The following is a 26881-nucleotide window of genomic DNA, read 5'->3' on the forward strand; positions in this document are numbered from 1 at the left end:
TGCTGTCTGCTTCCACTCCCACAAACATGGCCTTCCTCTTCTCATTCATCTGTGCTATCTTTAAGGTTTGAGCTTTCAGAGTCATCTTTCTCTTTTTTCTTTTTCCCACTTTTCACTAGTTACAGGACTGCAAACTGCTGAGGGTGTTTATAGAGTTAAGTACTAGATCTGGCATTCTCTGTTACATGCTTATGGTAAATTCTCTGTTAAATGCTTACGGTAAGTGGCCTTCTCTGCGCACTCAATGAGTTAGACCTAAACACCCAAATCCCCACTGAAAAGCACTCGTGCCAGATTTGTATTAGATGGCTATAGAGTGATTCTGGTGGTAGTGGACATGCATATGAAGACTTCGGATAAAAACATTTCAAGAAATATGACAGTGAAAAAATATATTTTAAAATATAAATTATATACATGTATATGCTATTACATGTATATAATAATATAAATAGATATTTGCTGCTTCAGATACTATAAATTTATATAATCAAAGGCCACAATTTTTGGATGTTCTCTGGAAAAATAGGCGATGGATTATGTTACATTGGAGTTTTCTATATTCAGGCATATGTGGTGATAGGCATTCCATGAACATAGGGTGATTAATGATCTATCTAATAGATGTTCTATTGTGTTCAAACTTTTTGCAGGTATTTTTCAGTTTTATAATATTATAACAACAATAAATGGTCTTGACAATAGGGTCCAAGTCGTATAACTGTCTGTGTCCCATTAACATGTAAAGGTAGATGTGTATGGTTATAGGCACTTAGTAAGTTCTTTCTCATTATTAATCCTCCAAAGGAAACATCATATGCACATTTCATTGTTAAGGAAAGTTTTAAATTAATTGTATAAATTTTAAATTTGAAAATTAAAATTCAATACATATATAAACTATGGCATTGAAATAATTTTATTGACGTTCAAATGCAAGTAATAGATCGATCATATTATGCTATAATAATGTGTTTTTTTCTTTTTTTATTTTAGTGCTCAAGGAGCATGTATTTCTCATGTACTGCCAGAATTTCTGCTTGAACCAGAAGATTATAAGAAGTGGATTGAAATTACAGTAAGGGAATTTAATTTCTTGGAAAAATCTGCACTGTTATTGAATTTACTGGTTTTTGGTCTTTGTTAGATTTTATTTTAGAATCTTTGATTTTTTATTTATGAAGTATCCTAAGGATTATGCCTCTCTGGACAGTATATATTTGTATTTGTCAAAAAATCTCTGTGGAGTTCCCATGCAGAAATGATTACATGGCTTCCTTAAATATACAGGTAATTGCTTCTTTTAAGGGATTTAGAAATAAAGAATGGTCTGTGCTTATTTAAATTTTTTCTTAAAATACATCCTTAGACTATATATCTTTCAAAGAAAATACTGGTTTATTTTCCCTGCCACTTGCCACTTCCTTTCTTTAGTTTTAGAGAAGAATAGGGAGAAATTAAACAAGATATTCATTTTTTTTTTCAAATTATACAATTCATTTTATGAAAACCTATTGAGAAGAGGAATTATCTTGAGAAGCCTGTAGGCTTTGAGGCAACGCTCCTTTAGTTGTGGCACTGTTACTATAGTCACCACATGACATTAGTAGAAGAGCCAGGGGCCTGTTCTTTGGCACTCTGCTGAGTTCCTGTGGCTTCATCCAAAGGGTGTGGCTCTTTTGGGGGTTCAGAATTCAGAATAATTTTGCATCTCATTCTACCACTTCTGCCACAGAGTGAGCTAGTAGGTACATTGTTTGAATAAATCTACAACTTGAAATAGGGGCTGTGAGTTCCAGAAAGTTACCTGTGTTGATAGTTTCTATTAGTGGCACATGGGGAATTAGAGATCTGGATGAGTGGGAAAAAAAGACATGTAAAGGTTTTGAAAAGAAAAAAATTGTATGCTAACTAAGTAGTTAAAACTTTGTACTTAAATTTGCCTTGCATTGTAATTAATGTTGTGATATTTTATTTCTTATAGTCTTCCACTAATACGTTGCCCAAGTTTTCCAATATACCTAAGGAAAAGCATTCTGTTGTTATAGATATTACAAAGTTTGAAGCCTGGAGTAAATGGGCATGGACAGATGTATTCCTTCAGACATACCAGGTAACTTTTCCACTCTTGTTCACTGCTAGGGGTTTTTTTTGGTTGATTTATATGAATAGTGTAGTAGTGAAGGTATAGGTAGTGCTTCTGTAAAAGATTAAAAAGCACAGTGGCCCAAATAAGATAGAAATATTATTTTTCTTTCTCATGGAATTGTGGAGAAGTGGTTTAGAAATAGTGGGTGTCTCTTCCATCCTCAGTATTGGACTTTCATTTCTGGATCAGTTTCTCAGAACAGGGAAAAGCAGGTTAAAGAGTAGAAGACAAGTAAATACCTTTTAAGGATGTCATCTGAAAAATACATCATTTCCATTTCACCTTCCATTGGGCAAAATTTAGTCATATGACTGCACCTAGCTTCAAGGGAAATTGAGAAATGTAGTCTCTAAAATTGGTAGGTACAGACATATTCTGGTACATAAAAGGAAGGATTAAAGAATAGATGTTGGGGGACTTCCCTGGCGACCCAGTGGTTAAGACTCTGCGCTTCCAATGCAAGGGGTGCAGGTTCGATCCCTGGTCGGGGAACTAAGATCCCACATGCTGTGTGGCGTGGCCAAAAAATAAAGAAAGAAAGAAAGAAAGAATAGATGTTGGTGAAAATTATGGTCTCTACCTCTAATGCTTAGTAGACTCTTGCTATAAAGTTATCCTGGAGAGATATTTACTAGGAATCATACAACTGTAGGTGAGACCAGGTGTTGATGAGATTCTCCAGTTTGCTTCATGTTAAGTTCCATATTTGGGTAGATTAACGTAGCATAAATTGCACCTTCACACCCTATATCTTTATTGCTTAAACAAGTCCTGGTTTCAGTCTTTGAAATCATTCCCTAGGTTTCCAAATATGGCGCTGTGGATCTTGCCCACTAAGACCAATAGAGGCTTTTGCTCTGTCCTCATAGATTACAACCACAGATAGGGTGAGCTGTAGGGTAGGGAGTTGAAAGAAGGAAGAAGTCAAATAGAAGCAGCAATTAGTCACTCAAAGGAAAGGATAAAATGAAAATCTAAATAGTGAGTAATATATGTAAGACTTTTGTCACAAAATGCTTTTTAAATGTGATCTTGTTTAGTCTTCACAACCAGTAATATCCCCAGTTTAGAAATGTGGGTACAAAGGTTCACATGCATACATACTTTCTTCCAAGATCACCTGATTTCGGCCATATAAAACCATCTGATGTAGGTAAAGCTTATTTCTTCCTTGTTGTTCTCCGCTGGGGCCCAGGAGCCCAGGTCCCTCTTGTTGCCCTCCGGCACTCTAAATCCTCCACTGCAGCCAGCCACCCAAGCCTACCCTCTGGCGAGTTCCTTCTGCGGCTTGATTCCCAGTTACTCCCCCTCTCTACCTTTTCCCAGTAACCTGCCCTGTCTTTCTTGCTGGATGTCAAGAGGAGAAATCCTGTATTTTTTTTAGTAATTCCCAGAAGAATGTATGGGGGAATTTGTGACTCTCACCCAAACTTAGATTTGGGAAAAGACAATTTTCTTCTTTTCTTTCTTAACTCCAGGCTGCCTCCTATATAATTTTGTCTACTGATAAAGAGGAGCACCTCCATAACAGAAGAGCTGCACATGTCCTAGTTTATGGACAAGCTAGTACTAATCTTGGTTTGTGGGCTTCATTCACTCACCCATTCACTTATGCGCTCCTGCATGCCTTCATGTATATGTCTCATTCATTTAACCCATTTTCTCCAACCTATAAGTCTATGAATTTAGATACCAAGTATCACTTGTAAACTCAGAACTTAATAGTGTGTCAGCTACATAGCAGATGGCTCAACAAATATTTGTTGAATGAATTTATTCAACAACTATTATGGTCCAGGTACTATACTAGGTTCTGGGGGTATAAAAGTAAACTTGATATAGTCTGTCTCTTCAAGGATTTTGTGTCCTGGAGTATGTAAGCAACTAAATATATATAATTACAGGGAAGTATGACAAATGTTATAACAAGGTAAGCCCAAAGAACTAAGGATGAGCGGACGTAGAGAGGAACCTAACTTTCCTGTGTCTTGGAGAAGGTTTCTAGGAAAAAGGTGGATTTAAAATGAGCCCTGAGCAATGAGGAGGGTTTGGCAGGCAAGGTGGGGCATAGATTAGAGAGAAAGACAGTACAATTTGTGTGACGGAGGTGGTAAGTGAGTTTTATTGGGGGGGTGGGGCAGTAACATTTTTCCAGATAAAGGGAATTCAGTGTGGAAGTGCCTGTGGTTTGATAGAGCATTGTACGTTCTGAGGAATAAAAACAGTATGGCTGTGGGTAAGAGGAGTGGACTATGAGCCCGGTCAGAAATTAGACCGTGGTTGACTTCATAAGCCAAACCAAGGCATCTGGACTTTATGGATTTTAGCACAAGGTCAGTACAGAAGTCCTGAAGGATTTTAAACACAAGGTTGATATGATCAGTTTTGCATTCTAGAGAAATCGCTCTGGTACGGTGTGGAAACTGTTCGTGGATTTTTTTTTCAATTGAAGTATAGTTGATTTACAATGTTATGTTAGTTTCAGGTGTACAGCAAAGTGATTCAGTTTTATAAATATATATATTTTTTTCTTTCTTTTTCAGATTCTTTTCCCTTATAAGTTATTACAAAATATTGAGTATAGCTCCCTGTGCTATACAGTAGGTGCTTGTTGGTTATGTATTTTATATATAGTAGTGTGTATATGTTAATCCCATTCTCCTGATTTATCCCCCCCTTTCCTCCCCTTTCCCCCTTGGTAACCACAGGTTTGTTTTCTATGTCTGTGGGTCTATTTCTGTTTTGTATATAAGTTCATTTATATCATTCTTTTTTTTTTAGATTACACATATAAGCAATATTATGTAGTATTTGTCTTTTTGTCTGACTTTCTTCACTTAGCATGATAATCTCTAGGTCCATCCATGCTGCTGCAAATGGCATTATTTGATTCTTTTTTATGGCTGAGTAGTATTCCATTGTATATATGTACCACATTTTATCCATTCATCTGTTGATGGACATATAGGTTGTTTCCATGTCTTGGCTATTGTGAATAGTGCTGGTGCTGGGAATGCTTGTGGTAGTAGGAAAGATGAGAAAGGGGCAGCTTTCATAAATATTAGGAGTAGAACTCAGTAGGAGTTGGTGAATGACTACATCTTATGGGGGTGAAGGAGACAGAGAAGTCAAAGATCACAATGGGTTCCTTGCTCCGGTGACTGAGTGGAATTTGATCCCAGTCACTGAAATACAAGACAAGGGATGATAACAGGATTTTGTTTGGGGAAGACAAAGGGACACAGCAAGAGGGCATGATAAATTAATTTTGGTCCTACTGTATCATGGTGCTGTGTATGATTACCAGGTGGGTTGATCCTATAGTCAGGAGGTTGATCTGAATGGTAGCACGTGGTTGAGATTCTTCACTGATTCAGTGACAAAGTCATAGGCATGGATGATTGCCCAACAGATCACCTGTAGAGCTGTGTTTCTCCATATATTGTGTCTAAAGCATGGGTAGCTCTAGGCATTCTACTAAATCAGTAATGGATTGACAATTTGACTTAAAAAAAAAGCAAGCAGTGTTGTTGAGATGAGTTTTACAAGTTAGAAATAGAAGATTGTGATTTTCACACAAATCCCTTTGGGTTCTAATTGTCTCTTTCCTAGAGGTCATTCGTGCATTTCAGGAATGCCTTTGTCAGTTCTTCTTTGCTAATAGTTTTGATAAGAGGATATAGCTTGTCTTAACCAATTTGATTTTGTGTCATTTGTGTTACTTCTGCTTGTTAAATTTACATGTTTAATTGTTGCTATTTTCTTGCATTATATTCCCAATTCACAAAAATGTATTGATGGCTAAAAAAATGGGTGATTGAAGCATAAGGGAGGTGAAAACAGTAAGAGAAACACTTAAACTCAGAATGCTGTTCTAAATGTAAATTATAAATAGGGCTCTCATGTGGATATAAAGGATGAATATGTATGTGCTGAAGGAAGTGAATGTGATAATTTTACACAAGAATCTGGAAGAGAAAAAGATGATCAGAAATAAATATCTCAATAATAATTTTAATTAAACTGTTTATTCATTTGTTCCCAGTGTATTGTCTATCAGAAAGGGTTTTTTTTTTTTTTTTTTTTAATAGTGGCACAGTTCTGTCAAATATATTGATATTTTTAAACAAAGAGCAACAATCTTTCTGGTTAATTAAACACATTTTCCCCATACCAGTTTAAATTCTCCCTATAATAAAATTGGAATATTTGTTGCTAAAGGAGGTAAGATATCAATTCTACTGAATATTTTAAATGAGCTTCAATAAAATATGATTGGCGAGAAAGCATAATTGGTGAAATTCTTTTATTAAATGGATTTGTAGGATGTCCCATAATGTCCCTGGAATGCAGTGTGGAAACACGATTATTCTCACATGAGATAGCAAGTATTGCACAGTTTATTTGGATTTAACCATGTATAGGGAACATATGAATAACTCTTTGCACATCTGTAATAATTATATAGTTGCCCCTGGGTATCGGAAGGGGATTGGTTCTAGGACCCCCCACAGAAACCAAATGCTAGGATACTCAAGTCTTTTATACACAATGGCATAGTATTTGCATATTACCCAGGCACATGCTCCCATATGCTTTAAATCTCCCATATACTTAAAATCATCTCTAGGTTATTTGTCATACCTAATACAATATAAATGCTCTGTAAATAGTTGTAAATACAGTTTAAATGTTTTGTAAATAGTTGCCAGCATGGGGCAAATTCAAGTTTTGCTTTTTGGAATTCTGAATGTTTTCTATCTGTGGTTGGTTGAATCCAGGGATGTGGAACCCACAATGGGGAACCAGTGTATATGGAGGGTTGACTGCATATGAAAGAAGTATATGATAACATTTTCTTCTCTTTATCAGAGAAAGCCCATGCTTTATGAGGAGTGATTCTTTGTTATTTAAAGATTAATTTGTAAGGTACGTGGAGAAAATCCATCAGTGGTATATATTAATAGAGAATGAGCCATTGGTCACAACAAGAAAAGGTGTCACAAATGAACCCTTATTCATAGGGAAATGTGGGATTAAAAATATGCTTCTGTTCTGAATTCAGTGTAAAAAGACATAGAAAAAAATTGTAAACACTGTCAAAGTAAGGCTACTGAATTATATAAGTTTATTGTGATCTCTGTGAATTCAACATCCTTCTTTCCAATGTTGAGATGTACTAGTTATGCAGGGATGGTCACTCTCATGCATTTTTCCAATAGGAGTGAGATTAAAAATAATATTTTCATAGCACTGATGTTTTCTGTATATACCATTTCCATTATTTTAAGTGGCTGGCTCAAATGATGCATCAAATGATGCTTTCCATGTCTTGGATACACTGCACATATACCTATAGGATTTGAATATCATGGTTTTTGATGTGGTACAAATCACTATGCATTAAGAGTTTGACCGTTTCCAAAGATTTATTGGAGAAAAAAATGTATCCAGTTGTTGAAAGGACAGATAAACTGAATATGATTGTGTAGTTTCTGTACAGCTGAATTGATGAATGGGTGCTGGAATCCAGTCTACATGCTGCTTTCTAAGACTGGGGACCCTGGTCTAAGCTGTGTCTCACCAAAGTGGGGGGCGGGAGCTCTTAATTTAAATGCAGGTACCATCAGGACATCATGCTCTCAGAGGGACTGCCATTTTCTAATCTGCACAAAGACACTATATAGTTTATTCAGGTCCTGGGAATGAAGGCTGAAGAAACTCTTCCCCAAGATGAATGCTATTGAGGAGTATTATACTATTTGCTTTAATGTTATTTTCCAAGTTTAGTTTTTTTACTGTCTGCTTTTGAGTGTGATATGCTCATCAACCACCTTAGCATTTGATTAGTAGTTGAAAGTAGATTTTAAAGAAAAATATCTCTATTATTTCTCATTTCATATTGGGCCTGACTGTCCATAACAATCAAAATGGGCACCCATTCTGTTAACTTATGATTATGAGTTATGATTTTCTCATTTAGTGGAAACAGAGTAAGAAAAGAAACTTACTGAATATATAAAGTGATACAGAGCTGAATATATTCATCATCTTGATAAATGTATATAACTTGATAGAGATTTAACAATATCATTCATCTCACTGATATGAAGCTATAGTTTTTCTCATTACTACCACTAACAAGTATTTTAAATATTGTGTTGAATCCTTTTTTTTGAATTATGAAAATTGGTCTGTGTGGTTTCTTAATGCAAATTTAGTGGTTTATAGAGGATAAAATTGGGATAAACATAGCTATAAAGTGAAAAGAAAAGACAGCATAGGTTGGAAACCCAGTGTCAAAGAAACCGATTATTTAAATAGAAAAGGAAGAGAATCCTGCAAATGAGCCTGAAATAGGCAAAAGGATGGCAGTAACACTTTATGATATCGTGAACAAGTATGAAAGAGAGCCTTTGAGGGAGAATGTGGTTAACAGTATCAGATGAAATTGAGAGGTTGCTTAAGATAATGATTAAAAAACTCTTTTGTTATTGGACAGCAAAGATGCCAAAAAACTTTCAGGGCGTGGTGGTAGTGATGAGTTAGGGAAGGTCATTAGGTGTGCCTTGGTTTGATGAACAAAAGGAATAAATTAAAGTGGAGACAGTGAGGGTAGAAATCTCTTTCAAGAATTGTAACTGGTAGAGGGAACAGAAGAATCAAGGAGAATCCAATTTTGGGAGAACTCTCTAAAAGCTGAGTATAGTGAGCATGTTTTGATACGGCTGAAAAGGAATTGGTCGGAGGGAGAAGTTAAAGATCCAAAAGCTAAAAAAGACAGCTGATGTAGGACAGTAACAAAGAAGATGAGAAAGGCTGGTGTCTAGTACAAGAGAAGGGAGCGCTCATCCATTGTGGCTGTAGAGAAGGAAGAAAAGTGAGTGCAAATGCAAGAACTTTTAGACACGTGGTAGGACACTGACGTGTTCTCATTAAGATGTCATCCTTTTGCTCTTTGACATAGAGATGAGGGATTTTCTGAGAAGAACTAGCATGTAGGCTGAGGGGGGAGGAGGTTTGATAGAGATGATTAAGGAGTCAGGAGCCACCATGGATAATGTGAGTGAGAAGACAAGGGAAATGGGGATTTTTCTGGGCCTGCAGACTTCATCTTTCATTCAGGAACAGGTGCCTCTCAGGTTTCCTGGAACCCCTGGCAGTGATCCCCTGGATGATGCTGTGCACTGCTGTAGAGCTGAGATCAGATTGATGCCGTGTCTTCTACCACCAGAAAGCTCCCCTGTAGCCTCAGTCTCTTCTTGGAGCTTTCTCTCCACCTCCTGTCTTAACTGAAACTTGCATCTTCTCCTCCAAGTGTCTTCTTTTGTTGTCCTCTTTAATAGGGGCTGTTGATGAACAAACTTGAATGCTTTTTAAAAAAAATTTTCTCTCTTCCTTTCTTTTTTAAAAAAACGTTATTGTTTTCTTTTTTGTAATTCTTACCTTATGGAATTAAATTATATTTTCTTTACAACACATTTGTGATCTTGATAATATTTAGACTTAAATGACAGTAATAAGTTTTGTTATGGTGATAAACATTTATGGTGTATTCAAACATTGTTTATTATGTCCTTCCACTTAAACAATCTGATCAGTGGAAATGTAAACTTCTAAAAGTTGAATCTGATCTGATTCTTGCTGATTCCTACTGAAAATAATTGTGCCCCAAAATATATTTTTGAATTAAGATTTACTACAATAATTTGTACACAGGTTAGAACATTCAGTGAAATTGTAACAGATTAGTAAAATTAAAATTTGAGCTCATGTCATGATCTACATCTTTTTTTTTTTTTTAATGAGGCAGTACTTCACATTTCTTCATTTCTATTCTATTTATTCATTATGAGACCAATCTTTATTTTAAAAATATTGTTTTCTTTAAACGTGGTCTAAAAATATAAGAACCGTTTCCTGGTGGAATAACAGCTTGACTTTTAGACCAGGAAGAAACACTGACAAATGCAGGTGTGATAGGCCTTATTCCTTGGAAACTTTGGAAAAGGAGTTAAATTTGGTAGCATTTTTTTTCATTCTACTTTTTATACTTTACCTTTTTTAAAGATTTTGCAATTCAACCATTTAGGATTAAATATCTTTCTAAATATACTTTAACTAGAGATTGCATTGTTGCATTTGTCATGTTTCTATTTCTAATTACAGTAACTGGCTTTGTATTATGTACTCAGTGTGTAATAATTGAATAAAGGAGTAGACATAGGCCTTCTTTCCTCTTTAATAGAATATGGTTTGAAATGGTTGAAATATTTGTATCACCTCAGTATCCAGTATAGTGGTCCACAGGACTGTATACAAGCCTGTTTCTCCTCTAAATGGTGCTGAGATGCTTGGATTATTTTTTTTTTGGGGGGGGGGCTGAGTTTGGTCTTCATTGCTGTGCGCGGGCTTTCTCTAGTTGCGGTGAGTGGGGGCTACTCTTTGTCGCGGTGCGCAGGCTTCTCGTTGTGGTAGCTTCTCGTTGCGGAGCACGGGCTCTAGGCACGCGGGCTCCAGTAGTAGTGGCACTCAGGCTCAGTAGTTGTGGCTCGCGGGCTCTAGAGCGCAGGCTCAGTAGTTGTGGCACACGGGCTTAGTTACTCCGCGGCATGTGGGATCTTCCCGGACCAGGGCTCAAACCTGTGTCTCCTGCATTGGCGGGCAGATTCTTAACCATTGCGCCACCAGGGAAGCCCTTGGATTATTTTTTAGCTTTTAATAGTTTGTTTCTTTATTCACATGTCAAATGACTATATCCTCTCGCTTTTTATTACTGTTATCAATGCATCTGCTTACACTAGTTCCTTTTCCTAGTACTTGTAACTTTTTTGTCGCCTAAGAAACCAGATATCCAAGGTTATTACTTTTTTTTTCTGTAAAATAAAAGCAAATAGGCACTGCCTTAAAGTACACAAACAGGTTTTTATAAATTAAGTGGAAAAAAATTAACTTATAGACTTTGAGACTTCACAGATTGTAGCTCAGAATATTTACATATGTATTATGTGCTTGCTGGCTTGCCTGCATGAGGTTTTCAGAGGTAGCTGAGATTTGGATAGTGAGTTATTTACTGCATGTGCTCTGATTTTCATCTTTATTGCAGCACAATAAAAATCCATAGTAGATATGATTTTTAAAAATCTACTTTACAGCCATACTTAAGGATGCTCAAGTTCTTTAAATCCTTCAAGAAAATTTCCCTCTGTTGATCACAAAGATTATGGGAAGACTCAGCTCATTGCTAACTGATCGCTAATGCCTAACTTATCCCAGTCCATAGGCAAAAATATACTGGAAATGTTATCTTTTGCATAGTCAGTCATATAGGGCCTACTATGCTTCACCAGCAGCATGGCCTTGGGTTTGGTTTGACAATCAAAAGTGGAAAATACACTGGACTTCACATAGCAACATGTTAACTTAGCTTTAAGGAAGTGTACAAGATAGGTAAAAAAGAGAATGCACAGTAACAGCAAAGTTGGAGGGCTTATCACTCATATCGTCACTTCTAGTGTCCCACTCACTCCACACTCAAATCAGAAATGTACACAAAGATGGAGCCCTAGTGGCCATGGACCATTTCAATTCAGGGAAGCTTTCAGTCTGAGGTCCTTTCCATTTTCTAGTCATGCAGCACACTCAGGGTGATGAGTTTAGGGATGGAAAAAATTTCCCTTCTTCCCTTCTAGGTTCTTTAGCTGGTCCAATAATTACATTGACATAAGACAAACAGGAGAAACAAGTTACATACATACAGAAGCCCCATAAAAATATGAGACAGTCAGACAGTTGAGGCTTATATGCCATCCTGAACTAAGAATAAGGGGGTAGGGGTCTGGGGCTTCAAAGCGGGGGAAGACAATTCACAGGAAGATGGGAAGAGCAAATGTTTGGTAAACAAATGTTTGCCCTGCCATGTAGATAAGTCTTTCTGATGGAAAAAATTATCTCTGGTGATAGCTCTCTTCCTGGTACAGGCTTCCTATCGAAATTCTTTTAGGCAGTTAAGGGAGAGGTAAAAAGTTTTTCCTGAGTTTGCTGGGTCTCAGTTGCTTTCAGTCAAAACAATCCACATGCAAAATTGGCACATCTTGGGGTGGCCGTATTCTGTTCCCTGTCATGACTAATCATTGATTAACTAATACAAAGTCTTGAAAATGATGTCTGGGTGCTTGGTCCAGTACACAATCCTCAATTGGATTCTCAATTAACTCGGATCTGGCATACTTCCTGGAGTTAATGGAGTAAAGAGACTCCAACCAAGTGTTAAACCATCAGGCATCCCTAAATCTAAAATAATCATCATAAACTGGCTATTGATTCTTTCCTTCTGATCAACGTAGGCCAATTCGAGATGATTCTTCAGAACAAATCAAACTATCTGAATAAGAAAATGCAGAGATTTTTTATGGACAATGAAAAGATGAAAATTGTCATCTCTTTTCTATGTCAATTGGCAAAATAGATTAAAATAACACATAATTTTAAAAATCTGTCATTGAAAAACATTAAGTCACATGTAATAGTGAAAGTCATGTGGAACTAGAAGTGCGTATGACAGTGGTTGGATAGCACTCAATATATGTAATGAAAGAATGTTACCGAGTCCAAGCTCGCTCTGCTCACCACTCGATAGGCCAATAAATCGGAGATGAGGTGTTGAGGCAAGGAAGACGACTTTATTTGGAAAGCCGGCAGACTGAGAAGATGACAGGCTGATGTCTCAAAATTACCATCTTATGGGTGTCTGGATTCCAGTTTCTTTTATAGAATCAGAGAGGGAAGTAAAGTAAAAAGGCAGAATAGAGAGGGAGAGGGGGGAGGAAGTAAAGTAAAAAGGACCATCAGTCTTGCAAAACATCTCCTGGAATGGCCAGCCTCTGAGAGGGGATGTGTTAGTTTCTTCAGCCATTCACAGGTGGGTAGGATTCCCTGAGACAGGCCATTATGTATGATTATAATAACAAAAGCAATGAAAAGCAAAGGCTAAAGTCAAAGAAACAGATTCAACATGGAGTCAAAATTGGCTCGTCCATGTTACAATACTGTGATATTGTGATTTGTAATAAGAGATATAGATTTGGTCTTCATTGCCATTTCTGGCACAGAGCTCCTAAAACCCTGGGAATTTCTTAAGTGAGGAGAGTGGTGAAGGCGTTTTTTGTTATGTTAATGAGGTGACTTTTGGAAAGCCTCTAGATCACCTAAGGGTAGGGGCTGGTCACCAGAGGAACTATCCATGTGATTAGAGGGTTGGAATGTTCATCCCACCTCCTGACCTCCTAGGAGCAGAGAGGAGCTGGAGGTTAAATCATTTGCCAATGGCCAATGACTATTTTTTTTTCTTTTTAAATTTTATTTTATTTTATTTTTTTATATAGCAGGTTCTTATTAGTTATCTATTTTATACCTATTAGTGTGTATATGTCAATCACAATCTCCCAATTCATACGTTTGTTTTCTACATCTGTATCTCTAGTTCTGCCTTGCAAACTGGTTCATCTGTACCATTTTTTCTAGATTCCACATATATGCATTAACATACGATATTTGTTTTTCTCTTTCTGACTTACTTCATTCTGTATGACAGTCTCTAGGTCCATCCACATCTCTACAAATGACCCAATTTCGTTCCTTTTTATGGCTGAGTAATATTCCATTGTATATATGTACCACATCTTCCTTATCCATTTGTCTGTTGATGGGCATTTAGGTTGCTTCCATGACCTGGCTATTGTAAATAGTGCTGCAGTGAACATTGGGGTGCATGTGTCTTTTTGAATTATGGTTTTCTCAGGGTATATGCCCAGTAGTGGGATTGCTGGGCCATATGGTAGTTCTATTTTTAGTTTTTTCAGGAACCTCCATACTGTTCTCCATAGTGGCTGTATCAATTTACATTCCCACCAACAGTGCAAGAGGGTTCTCTTTTCTCCACACCCTCTCCGGCATTTGTTGTTTGTAGATTTTTTGATGATGGCCATTCTGACTGGTGTGAGGTGATACCTCATTATAGTTTTGATTTGCATTTCTCTAATAACTGGTGATGTTGATCAGCTTTTCATGTGCCTCTTGGCCATCTGTATGTCTTCTTTGGAGAAATGTCTATTTACGTCTTCTGCCCATTTTTGGATTGGGTTGTTTGTTTTTTTAATATTGAGCTGCATGAGCTGTTTATATATTTTGGAGATTAAGCCTTTGTCCATTGATTCGTTTCAATGGCCAGTGATTTAATCAATCATGACTATGGAATGAAGCCTCCATAAACACCCCAAACAAACAGGGTTCAGAGAGCTTCCGGGTTGGTGAACATGTGGAGATGTGGGGAGAGTGGAGAACCCAGAGGGACATAGAAGTTCCTCACCCTTTCCCACATACCTTGCCCTAAGCATCTCTTCCATCTGGCTGTTCCTGCATCATATCCTTTTATAATAAACTCATGATCTAGTAAGTAAAATGTTTCTCTGAGTTCTGTGAGGCTCTGTAGCAAATTAATTGAACTCAAGGAGGGGGTCGTGGGAACCTCTGATTTATAGCTAGTTTGTCAGAATTATAGCAACCTGGACTTTCAGCTGGCATATGAATTGAGTTACCAAGGAGGGTGTCATTGGAACCTCCAACGGGTAGCTGGAAGGTCAGAAACACAGGTAATAGCCTGGGCTTGCAGTTGGTATTTGAATTGAGGGAGGAGTAGTCTTGCAGGACTGAGTCCTTAACCTGTAGAATCTGATGCTGTCTTCTGGTAGATAGTGTCAGTTTTACGTTAAATTGTAGGATGCCCTGCTGGTGTCTGAGAATTGCTCATTTCTGTGGGGAAGCTCTGCCCCCTCCACATGCTGAAATTGGGTGTTGACCCAAAAGATATACTATTAGCAGTTTTGTCATTGTTGTTTCGAGTCTTTCAAATACTTTGTGTGGATTGAATGTTAAGCAAAAAAATAGTAACACTTCTTACACATAGTGGATTTGGGTTTGCTTGTGATGGGGTCTTATATTTTGTATGTTTTATTCTGCATTTCATTTGTCTAGGAATTTATTTTTAGAGTATTTGACAAAATTAGCATTTTGTGGCAGAGTAAAAACTAATGGGTCTTTCACTGCCGATAGTTGGAGAAGCACTGCTGTAGAACTAAGTACTCAGGGTGGTGGCTCTTCTTGTGGTAAAGGTCACACGCATCCTCTGTGTGGGTCCATCATTAAATCTATATTTGTAGTCAGGGGTCACTTGTAGATCTTGTCTCATTTGCGGAGTGGAGGTAAGAGATGACAGATGAATCCTGAGCCAGTTTAGGTTACTAGCCTCAAACATTTATCTCAACTGTTCTCAGGTGTTTCGTCATTTGGTAATCCCTGAGAAGGGGAAAAGGTTCTTTTCAAAGGCTTTTAATTGCATTGTTACAGAATGTGTCATTTGAAGCCTAGGAACCCTAAGTCGCATAACTACCAGAAAGAAGGGGGAAAGAAGTTTTGTTACACTTCTGTCAAAAATGCTTAAATGATGCAAATCACATTTTTGAATGACTATTCTTACTAGACATATGCCAGATAATTATTCAGAATTCAGACATGGATTTTTTGATGGAATTTTAAAATAGTTCTCATTGTGGCAGAGTTAAGAATAGTTTGGGCACTCTTGTAGATATTTTAATACTTTTTAAACTGTAGCCATTTAAGACACTACATAGTGTAGATATGTTATATGTAAAGAAATGAGCGCTTTTTTCTAAAGTTAGAATTAACGTATACTTGACTAGGAAAGTACCAATACTTGTCTTAGACTGCATTCTCCTAGAAGCAGACTCGGAGACAAGGTTTGAGTCCAAGTAGTTTATTTCAGAGGTGATCCTAAGAAGCATGGGTATTAGAGTAGGGAGTTAAATCAGAGAATGTGAGGAAGGCTGATAACAGATGTGGTTTCAAACAGGTTCCACTGTGGGCAACTGAGGCTCAGTTCCACAGGGGATCTGTAGGAGCACTGAATAATAAATCTCAGAGTCATCCCAACTGAGTGATGAGGAAGCTGGAGTATTTATCTACCAGTTCCCTGACCATTCTTGGTAGGGGGCTGCTTCAAGGGTCATTAATCTTCTGGCACTCCTGGCTGAGTGTGCTCCCATGTGCCAGAGAAAAAGCCCTCCAGCAGAGATTTGTAGGTCTTTACCTACAAAGTAAGTAGGTGAGTAGCTTTCCGAATGAGAGGTGAATGCTGGAGAGATATGGTCAGGCTACCGACAGTATCACTAAAGCATATCGCTCAGATTGTGGTTTTCACACCCATGTCTGTCTATCACAGGTTTGGGATGAACCAAGGAGCTGAGTTTGTACAGTAATGTAAACCAAATGCTCTGACTCCTTCATTGAGAAAGTCTTGCTGTATATATGTAGGTTCTGGGTGGGATGAACAGCTTGTGATCTACTACCTTGCTAGTAGAGCAGCACTTTTGAGTAGCTCATTGCTATATTACACTGCTGATCAGACACTGATTTCTTTACTTAATCTTAATATTGCTTAATTATTTTTAAACTCAGATGCGTAGCTTCATGATCAAACATGTGGTGTATATGTAGTGAATGGTGCTATGATGTAAAGACACCAAATTTTATGATATAGGATACAAACATGCCAAATTACAAAATTGTATACATTTTTGTTGTCTTAAAAACAGACCTCTTAAATAAATATCATTATCACAATCAGTTGTGACTTGATAACTTATTCTTTGATGTTCTAAATTTTACTTTTATAAGTTATATAAGCTGGCAAAGAAATGAGAAAGGAATTTCAAATCCTTGTGTTTTTAATGAAATGGCACTTGAAAAAAACTGTCCTCAAATCAGTTAATTTTTTAATTAGGTAATGCAATATTATGATTTATAAGAAATATATTTGGTCTGACCAAATATATGTATTTCTCATATATATTTGGTCCAAATATGTATATTTCTCATATGTACTTGGTCCAAATATGTATATTTCTCATATATATTTGGTTTTCATCCACAGTTCCTGGCTTATAGCTCCCAAAACCCTTGGGATTTCCTGAGTGATAAGAGCAATGGGAGCATCTTTTGTTATAATATTTGGTGTTTTGTCCTCAGTTCCTGAAATCCCTTCAGAGCCATAAAGTTGAAATGGATATCTCGTTATTCATAAGAAGCCCCTTTCCACCACAACTAGGTTTACGTTAATGAGGTGACTTTTGGAGAGCACCTAAGGATGGGAGCTTGTTGCCAGGGGAACCAACCAAGAGTAGAGCATTGGGAACTTTCACTCCCATGTCCTGATTTCCAGGGAGGGAATAGGAGCTGGAGGTTGAATCAGTCCCCAATGTCTAATTATTTAATTAATCATGCCTGTGTAATGAAGCCCCCCATAAAACCCCAAAGGAGGGGGGTTCAGAAACCATCCAACCAGAATGCTTCCACAAGCCACCATGCTGGGTCCCAAACTCCACGAGGAGAGAAGCTCCTTTGTTCAGGACCTCACCCTATGTATCTCTTCATCTGGCTGTTAATTCCTATCTTTTAACTTCCTTTGTAATAAACCAGTAATCTAATGAGTAAAAGGGTTTCCTGAGTTCTGTGAGCTGTTTTAACAAATTAATTGAACCCAAGGAAGGGGTCGTTGGAACCTCCAACAGATAGCCCATTGGTCAGAAGCACAGGTAGCAACCTGGACTTGTGATTGACATCTGAAGTTGAGGACAGTCTTGTGGGACAGAGCTCTTAACCTGTGGACTCTGATACAACCTCTGTGTAGGTAGTATCAGAACTGAGTTGAATTGTAGGACATCTAGCTGGTGCCAGAGAATTGCTTGGTGGTGTGTATTTACTCTTTGCTTGGTAGTATTTACTCTTTAAATACTAGTTTTTATTTTGCCATTCAGGTCTAGTAAAATTTATTTCTCTCTCTCTTACCCAAATTTTAGGTTCTGGTACTATACCGAGTTGTACCACATAGCATCAATAATCTGCCCCCTGTACATGTGCAAAATTCACCAAAAGTCAATCCTTGTTTTGCATCCAGCAACATATATTCTAATCCTGAAAGGATTCTGCTTAGTTGGATGAACACAAATTATGAGAACAGCTGACATGTTACTTGGGAAAACTGTCCCAAAGGTGAGAAATTTTTTCTTTAAATAAATTATCACAAATAGTAGTCTGACAATGTAGAAGGAACCACAGAACCAAACACAGAATCCATAGATTCTAGACATGACTACAGCATTTACTCTGTTCTGCAAATAGGATGTCCTATAACATTTTCAAGATCAGTTTCCTTACATGTGTCAGGGAGGGGGAAATTTCCCCCTCTACCTGTCTTGAATTCTTGTGGCTGGACTAATAATAAAATTAACACAAGACAGATTAACAGGAGAAAAAGAAACACATTTTAATTCATGCGTATGGAGGTCCCATAAAAATTGGACCTAAGAAGTGGCCAAAGCAGGCAACTTTTATACTTTTTAAACAGAGAAATTGGTGATGAATTGGCAGGACAAAGAAACTTAGGCTTTGGGTGCTTAATTAGTGAAGAATCTAAGCAGAGTTTGGGCTTGGGGTAGTCAATTAAAGAAGTAATGTTTTGTTTATACAGGTATCTCTGCCCGAATTCCCTGTCTCTGGTGATAAGGGTGTCCTTCTGCCTTCAGATGCAGGGAGTGCACCTTTCACGTGATAGATTCATCTCCTACTTTCAGGGACACAAAGAGGAGGGTCAAAGTGTCCCTCTTGCATTGGCTGTTTCGTAAGTAACTTGAATTAAAAATAATCAATATGCCATTGAGGCACATTTTGGGGCAGCCTGCCCTGGGCCCCAACACATGTAAAATGGAAATACTAAAAGATGCTTCTTCAATTTATTTTGAAGAATAAATGGTAAAAATTATATAGAGATGCTCTACAAATGAAAGATCGCCTTAACACTGCTGGCATTTTCAGCTTTATAAAGTATTAAATTTAGGTGACACTGCTGAAACCTTGTACATAATTAGTTGAGACCAAGTGAAAATTGACTAGAAAACACCTTACATGTCATTGTGACAGTCATGTTGGTAATCACTAAGTGTGAATTTTGAGGGGGTAGGTCATATTAAGTCCATATACCAAGACCAAGACAAGCGGGTGATCATAGATAGACCTGCTGCAGTGTTCAGGTGGGCACTCCCTGGTTCTGTCCTTGAGGAGTGAGGCTTTATAAATTTCTACCCCGAGAGCCTTACATTCTTTGAAATAGTTCCAATTGGCTAGTATAGCTGTGCATTTTTTTCTTCATCATAAGCATTGCTTGTATTGAGAAGAGGGCATGTGCACGTTGGTTGTTTCTTTGGCTTCCATTCAGCTACCCTCTTCCAAGTACATACAAACCTGTCATGTTCAGAGTGGGCTATGTTTTATTTTTTATACAGAACCCTCAGAGTTTAATCTAAACTTTAGAAGTAAGGGGAAGATTAAAAGTATGATTTAAGATGAGACTTTGAATTACAGTTGCTCCTAACTTAAAGGCATTAGTTTAGCAAACATAGTGACATCAAGATTGAAAGAGATATATTGATATATTGGTATTAGAGAACAGTAAACATGGAATATTTTATTACCTTCTAATTGACATGCTGATAATATCAAGCAATTTGCCTTGAAACTGCAATTTAATAAGATTCAAATCTTAATAAACATGTATTTGGCCCATTCAAAGATGTAAAACAAGGTGTTTATAAGTAGTTTGATTACTGAGGAATAACACTTTAACCAGAGTGTTATACAATATGTACATATATTAGAAATGAATATGTTCTTTTGTTGTAAAATTATTATGGTTCTATTTTTTACCAACAAAATGATGTACACAAGTTGTTTTCACAGAGTTTGCTGCATGTTTTAGAATAATGCATTATGGGCACTGGCCTATTTTCTGCTTTTTAAAACACTGTGTCTCATGCCTTTGCAAAGCCCTTGCACTTCCTATTCCCTCTGCTTGGAGCTTCATTTTCTTGGATATCTTCACGATTCTTTTTCCCACTTCACTCAAGACCCTGCTCAAATATCACATTATCTGAGAAGCTTTCCCAGTACCCTCTCTAAATTAGTACATCCTTCAGTCCTTCTCTTTCTTGCTTATTTTTCTCAATAGTGTTGATCCCCAGTCATATTTATACCCTGCCTCCTCCTGTAGAATGTGAGCTTCTTAACAGGAACAATCTATTCTGTTTTGTTGTTCGCTGCTGTAGTCTCAGAAAAGTGCCTGGAAAATAACAGATATCAAATATTGTTTGAGTAAATAAATAAATGAATGAAAAAATGAGTGAATAAAGGGACACACTCAGGTTTTATATATTTCTCTACCCTATTTCAGACAGTTGAGTGTATATTAGCTTACTAGTTTCTACCTGCTAGTACCAATGTAGGGATCAGGTCGAATGGTTGAGTTAGAAAGAGGCACTTTCCGTGTTCAGTATGTACCTGAGTACAGGTCTGCATGGTTAATAACTGTGGCGGTCCATGAGGAGAAGCTCTCTGAAGGGCTTTGCTTAGGTTAACTTGGACTGAGAAAAAGTCATACTCAGTGCCCCGGATTTTTACTTCTCAACATTGACACTTACTCCACTCATCCCTCTCCATTGGTAAAGTCTCACCATGGTTACAGCTTGGTGCAGTGGTGGTGTGCAGGGTAGATGGATAGAGCTGCACTTCACACCTTTTGATTAAGAAACTCTGAGGATGGGGCCTAGCAATCTGTGTTTTAGTAAACCTTCCATGTGATTCTGATGCACTCTAAAGTATGAAGCAATTAGCCCATAGTATCACAAAAAGCAATTAGTGCTTTTAAATTGTTCACAGAATGGTATTTATTTACCAGTTATATTTGAAAAAGAAGTCCCTTTAAACAACAATTCCTTTGAAGTAATAATGACTGAGAACTTCTCCAAATTAATGTCAGACATCACACCACAGATCCGGGAAGCTCAGAGAATACCAATCAGGATAAATGCCCTAAAACCTTAATACCGAGGCATATTATATTCAAACTGCAGAAAATCAAAGATAAACAAAGAATCTTGAAAGAAGCCAAAGGAAAAAAACACCTTACCTGTAGACAGACAAAGGTAAGAATTACATCCAACTTCTCCTCAGAAATCATACATTCAGGAAGAGAGTGGAGTGAAATATTTAAAGTGTTGAGGGAAAACTAACCTATAATCCTGTACTCTGAAATTATCCTTCAATAGTGAAGGAGAAACATTGCAGAGAATAGATAGTGGGCCTCGATTACACACTTTTTGGGTAAACTGATCAGATGGCAGCTTGTAGAGTCAACCTTAAGGACAGTGTGTCCTTGAACAACCTGATGGGGCAACAAATAAAGAATTTTTCGTTGATAACGGATTTCTCAGAAACTCTTGCGAGTTTAGCATTGGAACCGACATGACAGGTTGTTTGCATATTGCATATCTGCTGAGGTCTTGCTATCAGCACCTCCACCTCACTTAGGACAGGGCTGATACATTCCTTTTTTTTATTATTATTTTTTTATTTTTTTCCTTTAATTTATTTATTAAAAAAAACTTTTTTAGTTTATTGAGATAACATTGATTTATAACTGACACATTTCTGTCATTAGAATTTTTTTAAAAATTTTATTCACTTTATTTAAACAAAGCAAAACAAAAAACTGTTCAGCCATTTCTTTTACCTCCGTACCCCCTACGTCTTGTAATCACCAGCCTGTTTTCTGTGTCCATGAGCTTGGTTTTTGTTGTTGCTTTAGATTCTACATAGAAGAGAGATCATATGGTATTTGTCTTTCTCTGTCTGACTTATTTTACTTAGCATAATGTCCTCAAGGTCCATCCATGTTGTGACAAATGGAAAGATTTCACTTTTTTTATGGCTGAATAACATTCCATTGTGTGTGCGTGTGTGCGTGTGTGTGTGTGTATGTATACCACAATTTCTTTAGTGTTTATTTATCTATTGATTTATCCATTTATCCATTAATGGACATCTAGGTTGTTCCCATGTTTTGGATATTATAAATAATGCTGCAGTGAACATGGGGACTCGTATATCTTTTCAAATTAGTGTTTTCATTTTCTTCAGATAAATACTCAGAATTGGACTTGCTGCATTGTATGGTAGTTCTCTTTTTAGTTTTTTGAGGAAGCTCCATACTGTTTTACATAGTCAGTGCACCAATTTACATTCCCACCAACCATGCACAAGGGTTCCCTTTTCTCCACATCCTCGCCAACACTTGTTATTTCTTGTCTTTTTGATAATAGCCATTCTAACAGGTGTGAGGCCATATCTCATTGTGATTTCGATTTGTATTTCCCTGATGATTGGAGATGTTGAGCATCTTTTCATGTACCTGTTAGCCACCTGTATGCCTTCTTTGGAAAAATGTCTGTTTACATCTTCTGCCCATTTCTCAGTGGGATTGTTTAGGGGGTGTTTTGCCATTGAGTTGTTTGAGTTTTTTTGTATATTTTGAATATAAGCCCAGTGATTTAATTATTCATGCCTATGTAATGAAACCTCCATAAAAATTCAGAAGGACAGGGTTCAGAGAACTTCTGGGTTGGTGAATACATATGTTGAGATATGGAGAGAGTAGTGCACTTGGAGAGGGCATGGAAACTCTGCCCCCCTTCCCATATACCTTGCCCTGTGCATCTCTTCCATCTGGATGTTCATTTGTATTCTTTATCATGTCCTTTTATAATAAACTGATAAACATAAGTAAATTTTCCCTGAGATCTGTGATTGCTCTAGCTAATAAACTGAATCCAAAGGGGAAGGAGGTCATGGAAACCTCTGATTTATAGCTAGTTGGTCAGAAGTACAGGTAACAATCTGGACATGTGACTGGCATCTGAAGTGCACGGAGGGAGTCCTTGGAATCTTCAGTCTGTTGGTCAGAAGAATCAGTGTTAACCTGGACTTGTGATTGGCCTGTGAAGTAGAGGGCAGTCCTGTGGGTCTGAGCATTTTACCTGTGGAATATGATTCTACCTCAATTCTGATAGTGTCAGAATTGAGTTGAATTATAGGACACCCAGCTGGTGTCCTGAGCATTGCTTGGTGGTGTGGGAACCCTCCTCCCCAACATGCACACACATTCATGTTGGAATTGGTCTCAAAACCATTTTATATTTGTAAATAGATAAGAGCATATATTTTTAAGAGCAGAGGTTAACAACCATTATCCCCTAACATTTACTTTGTTTAAATAATCAATTTTAAAATATATCTGCTAATAGTTTACAGCTTAACTCTTTCTCCATTGTGGCAGTAGAAACTGTAATCCTGTAACTGAGTACTGATTTGTCTGACTCAGTATTGAGTCAGTATTGACTGACTCAGTATTGACCGACTCAGTATTGACCGAGGTCTTAAATGTCAAGAGCCATGAAATTAGCGTCAAGTCCCTTAAAAATGTAAAAGGGTTGATAAATCACAGCACAGAGAGAGAACGTTTTTTTTTCTTTTTGGGGTGAGGAGAGTTGTTGGTCTTGAATTTGTTGACTTCAGTGAGTGTTCTTTAATTTATTATATATATTGTATAATTTCTTTATTCCTTAGCTGAATGATAGACATATATATTGTTTCCATTTTGTGGCTATTATGCAGAAAGCCTCTACAAACATTTATATACTGGTCTTTTATAGACATATGTTTCTATTTCTCTGAGGTAAGTATCTAGGATTGGAGTTTCTGAATCATATGGTAAGTGTATTTTAATAATTTATCGAGGTATAATTCCAATACCATAAAATTCATCCATTTACAGTATATGACTTAATAGTTTTCAGTATTTTGATAGATTTGTACAACCATCATCACAATCTAATTTTAGAACATTTTCATTGTCCCCCAGGGGATACGGGATGTTTCTATTAGCAGTCACTTCTCACTCCCCCAGCACCAGGAAAACACCAATCTACCTCATCTCTATGGATTTACCTATTCTGGATATTTCATGTAAATGGAATCATATAATAAATATCTTTGAGGCTGATTTTTTTCACTTATTCCAGGTTCAGACATTTACAAATAATATTCCATTATACGCCTGTACCACATTGTGTTTATCCATTTATCATTTGATGAATAGTTGGATTGTCTCTACTTTTTGGCTGTTATAAATAATGCTGCCATGAACATTCATGTAAAGGTTTTTGTGTACATATGTTTTCATTTTACTTGAGAATGACATAGGAGTGGAATCTCTGGAACATATGATAACTGAATGTTTAACATTTTGATAAATTTCTAAACAGTTTTCTAAAGTGCCGGTACAATTTTACTTTCCCACCATCAATGTGTAAAGGTTCCAGTTTGTACACATCCTCAACAACACTTGTGACTGCTTTTTTAACCATAGTCATTAGGTGTGTGTGAAGTAGTGTTTTATTTGGGTGTCAGTTGCATTCCTTAGTGACTAATGGTGTTGTGAATTCAGTATTTTCAATTTGTAATATTTTTTCTTCAACTTTTTATTATACTTTAGTATGTGATAATACAAGCTCCTCTTACCCCTGTCCACAACTATGTTCTTCTAAAATTAGATGGTTTATTCACTTGCTAGGTTTCCAAGGTTGGCATTGTAATAACAAAATTTGGAAAAAATAATACAGAGAAAACGTTAAAGGAAACATATGACAAAAAATATTCAATGATTAATATTAAAAAAGAATCATAGGAATATTCATAATTGTAGTCAGCATAATAGGGAACTCAGAACAATGAAAGCATATTATAGAATGTAATATGGATGTGACATTTCAAAATCCATAATAAATATATTAGTTCATTTGGTAAATAGTGCTAGATCAGTTGGCTGACATTTTGTAATTAAGGTAAAGTTAACTCTGTACTATACACTATATACTATAAATGAATTCTAAATGTATGAAAAAGTATTAAGTATAAAAACAGACTATAAAATAACTTGAAAAAAATAAGTTAATCTTTATGTGAGTTTACTGTGACAATTCATTTTTTAAAACTCTAACAAGAACAGAAGCAACTAAAAATATTATTTGTTTAGCAAATATTTATTAAACACCAATTTATATGCCCAGCACAGTTCTGGGGATTAAAGATGCAGCAGAGAACAAAAAAGCCCAAATCCCTTCTAACATTGCAGTTATATTCTAGTAGAAAGAAGTTAGCTGCCTGGGCTTTGGAAATAAATCTAGTCTCTTAGGTGGCAGGTGAGAATTTTTTTGTCACTCCCAACATCTTCACAAGTTGATTAATTAAAACCCTATTATCTTTGTGATTGGAGCCCTTAGTTGCTCACTGAACTGAAAAAATAGTTTAAGAAATAGAATCATAAACAGTAGATATACATATATGTATGTATATATGTGTATATATATGTGTATATACATATATAATATATATACACAAGTAATTTAGCATTTTTAAAATACAGAACAAGTACATAAGTAGATATACATCAATTCACCAACTGTTTTACCAGTGTTTCCACTGCAGTGATTTCCCATTCAGTCATCTTCTGTTCCTAGCCCCATGATCAGGACAAACTGTCAGTTACCATTTCTGATGGTCCAAGAAGGATCAGTGCTTGTGATATCACTGTAACAGGAAGTTAAGGAATGAGGCAGACAGCCAACCATCCTTTTCCGTAATGCTCAGAGTTATTGTATAGATAATTCATTTGGGGAAAGTTCTTATCTTTTTTTTTTTCTGTATTTCATAATTTTGGCTGTAACATTAAAGTGACCTTCAGACAGTCCCAGACATTAGGTATCTGATAAGAATTCTTCTAATATTTAGCTTTTTTCAAAATGCTCTAAAAAGATTCACAAATATTATTCATCTCTTTGAAGGGAGGGAGACAAGACTCTTTATAAAATAGCTAGTAAGGGATTTTCAGCCTTGTGGAAGGAAAACATGTTTAAAATAGGACAAAATGAAAAACAGATTCAGCTAGCATCTTCTCTTCAATGTAGTGGACCACAGTTCTAATTGGACACTTGACAAAACCATGATTAATAATAATAATAGCCCACATTTGTGATATGCCAATTAAAGGTCTAAGAATTTCACATATATTTGTTTATTTAATCTTCAAAACAAGCAACTTGATCAGGTAACTGTTATTACTATTATTTAATTAAAAAAAATAAATACCAAAGCAGAGAGGTTAACATATTTTCCTAGGTGAGGTTGTGGCTGGGATTTGAATCTAAGTGGTTTGACTCCAAGGCTCATGTTAAGTAGCATTGTGTAATGCTGTTTCTTCAAAATATTAATTCTTCAGTAACTTAGAGCTATGCAGTTCTTGCTAATTCTTTTCAGCTATTCAGAGAGATATCTTGTTTTCTTTTTCATCCACAGCAGTGGATTTTCAAATCTGGATGCCCATTGGAATCACCTGGGGAATTAAAAGAAAATTCTGATGCCTCCACCTCAGGCCAATTGAAATGGAATTTTTTGAGGTGTTGCCTGTACATGTGTAGCTTTTCAAAGCTCTTCAGGTGGTTCTACTGAACAGTGAAGGTTAAAAACTAATGTGTGCAAATACAGAAACAAGGAATAAGATTAAATAGTGCAGAAGTACCATATAACGTAAATACTTGTCCACCACAGGAAATAATATTTCCCAACGTATACCTCAACTTTAAAAGAAGAAATTTATGAATAACATTGAGTTCTGAGGTTTTCTTTGTTTTGTTTTGTTGCTATCTGTTTTGA

At 36.6% G+C, this 26881-nt stretch overlaps 1 protein-coding gene across 1 annotated transcript in view; it reads left to right on the plus strand.

Annotated features, from left to right (window-relative positions):
- CFAP47 (cilia and flagella associated protein 47) overlaps nt 1–26881 on the plus strand; it is a 486133-nt gene that overhangs the window by 181419 nt on the left and 277833 nt on the right. The window contains 3 exon segments of the mRNA XM_061178124.1: nt 997–1078; nt 1985–2113; nt 18082–18274. Coding sequence (XP_061034107.1) covers nt 997–1078; nt 1985–2113; nt 18082–18274 — 404 coding nt within the window.

The sequence above is a fragment of the Eubalaena glacialis genome, chromosome X (assembly GCF_028564815.1).
Source record: "Eubalaena glacialis isolate mEubGla1 chromosome X, mEubGla1.1.hap2.+ XY, whole genome shotgun sequence".
NCBI classification, from domain to species: Eukaryota; Metazoa; Chordata; class Mammalia; order Artiodactyla; family Balaenidae; genus Eubalaena; species Eubalaena glacialis.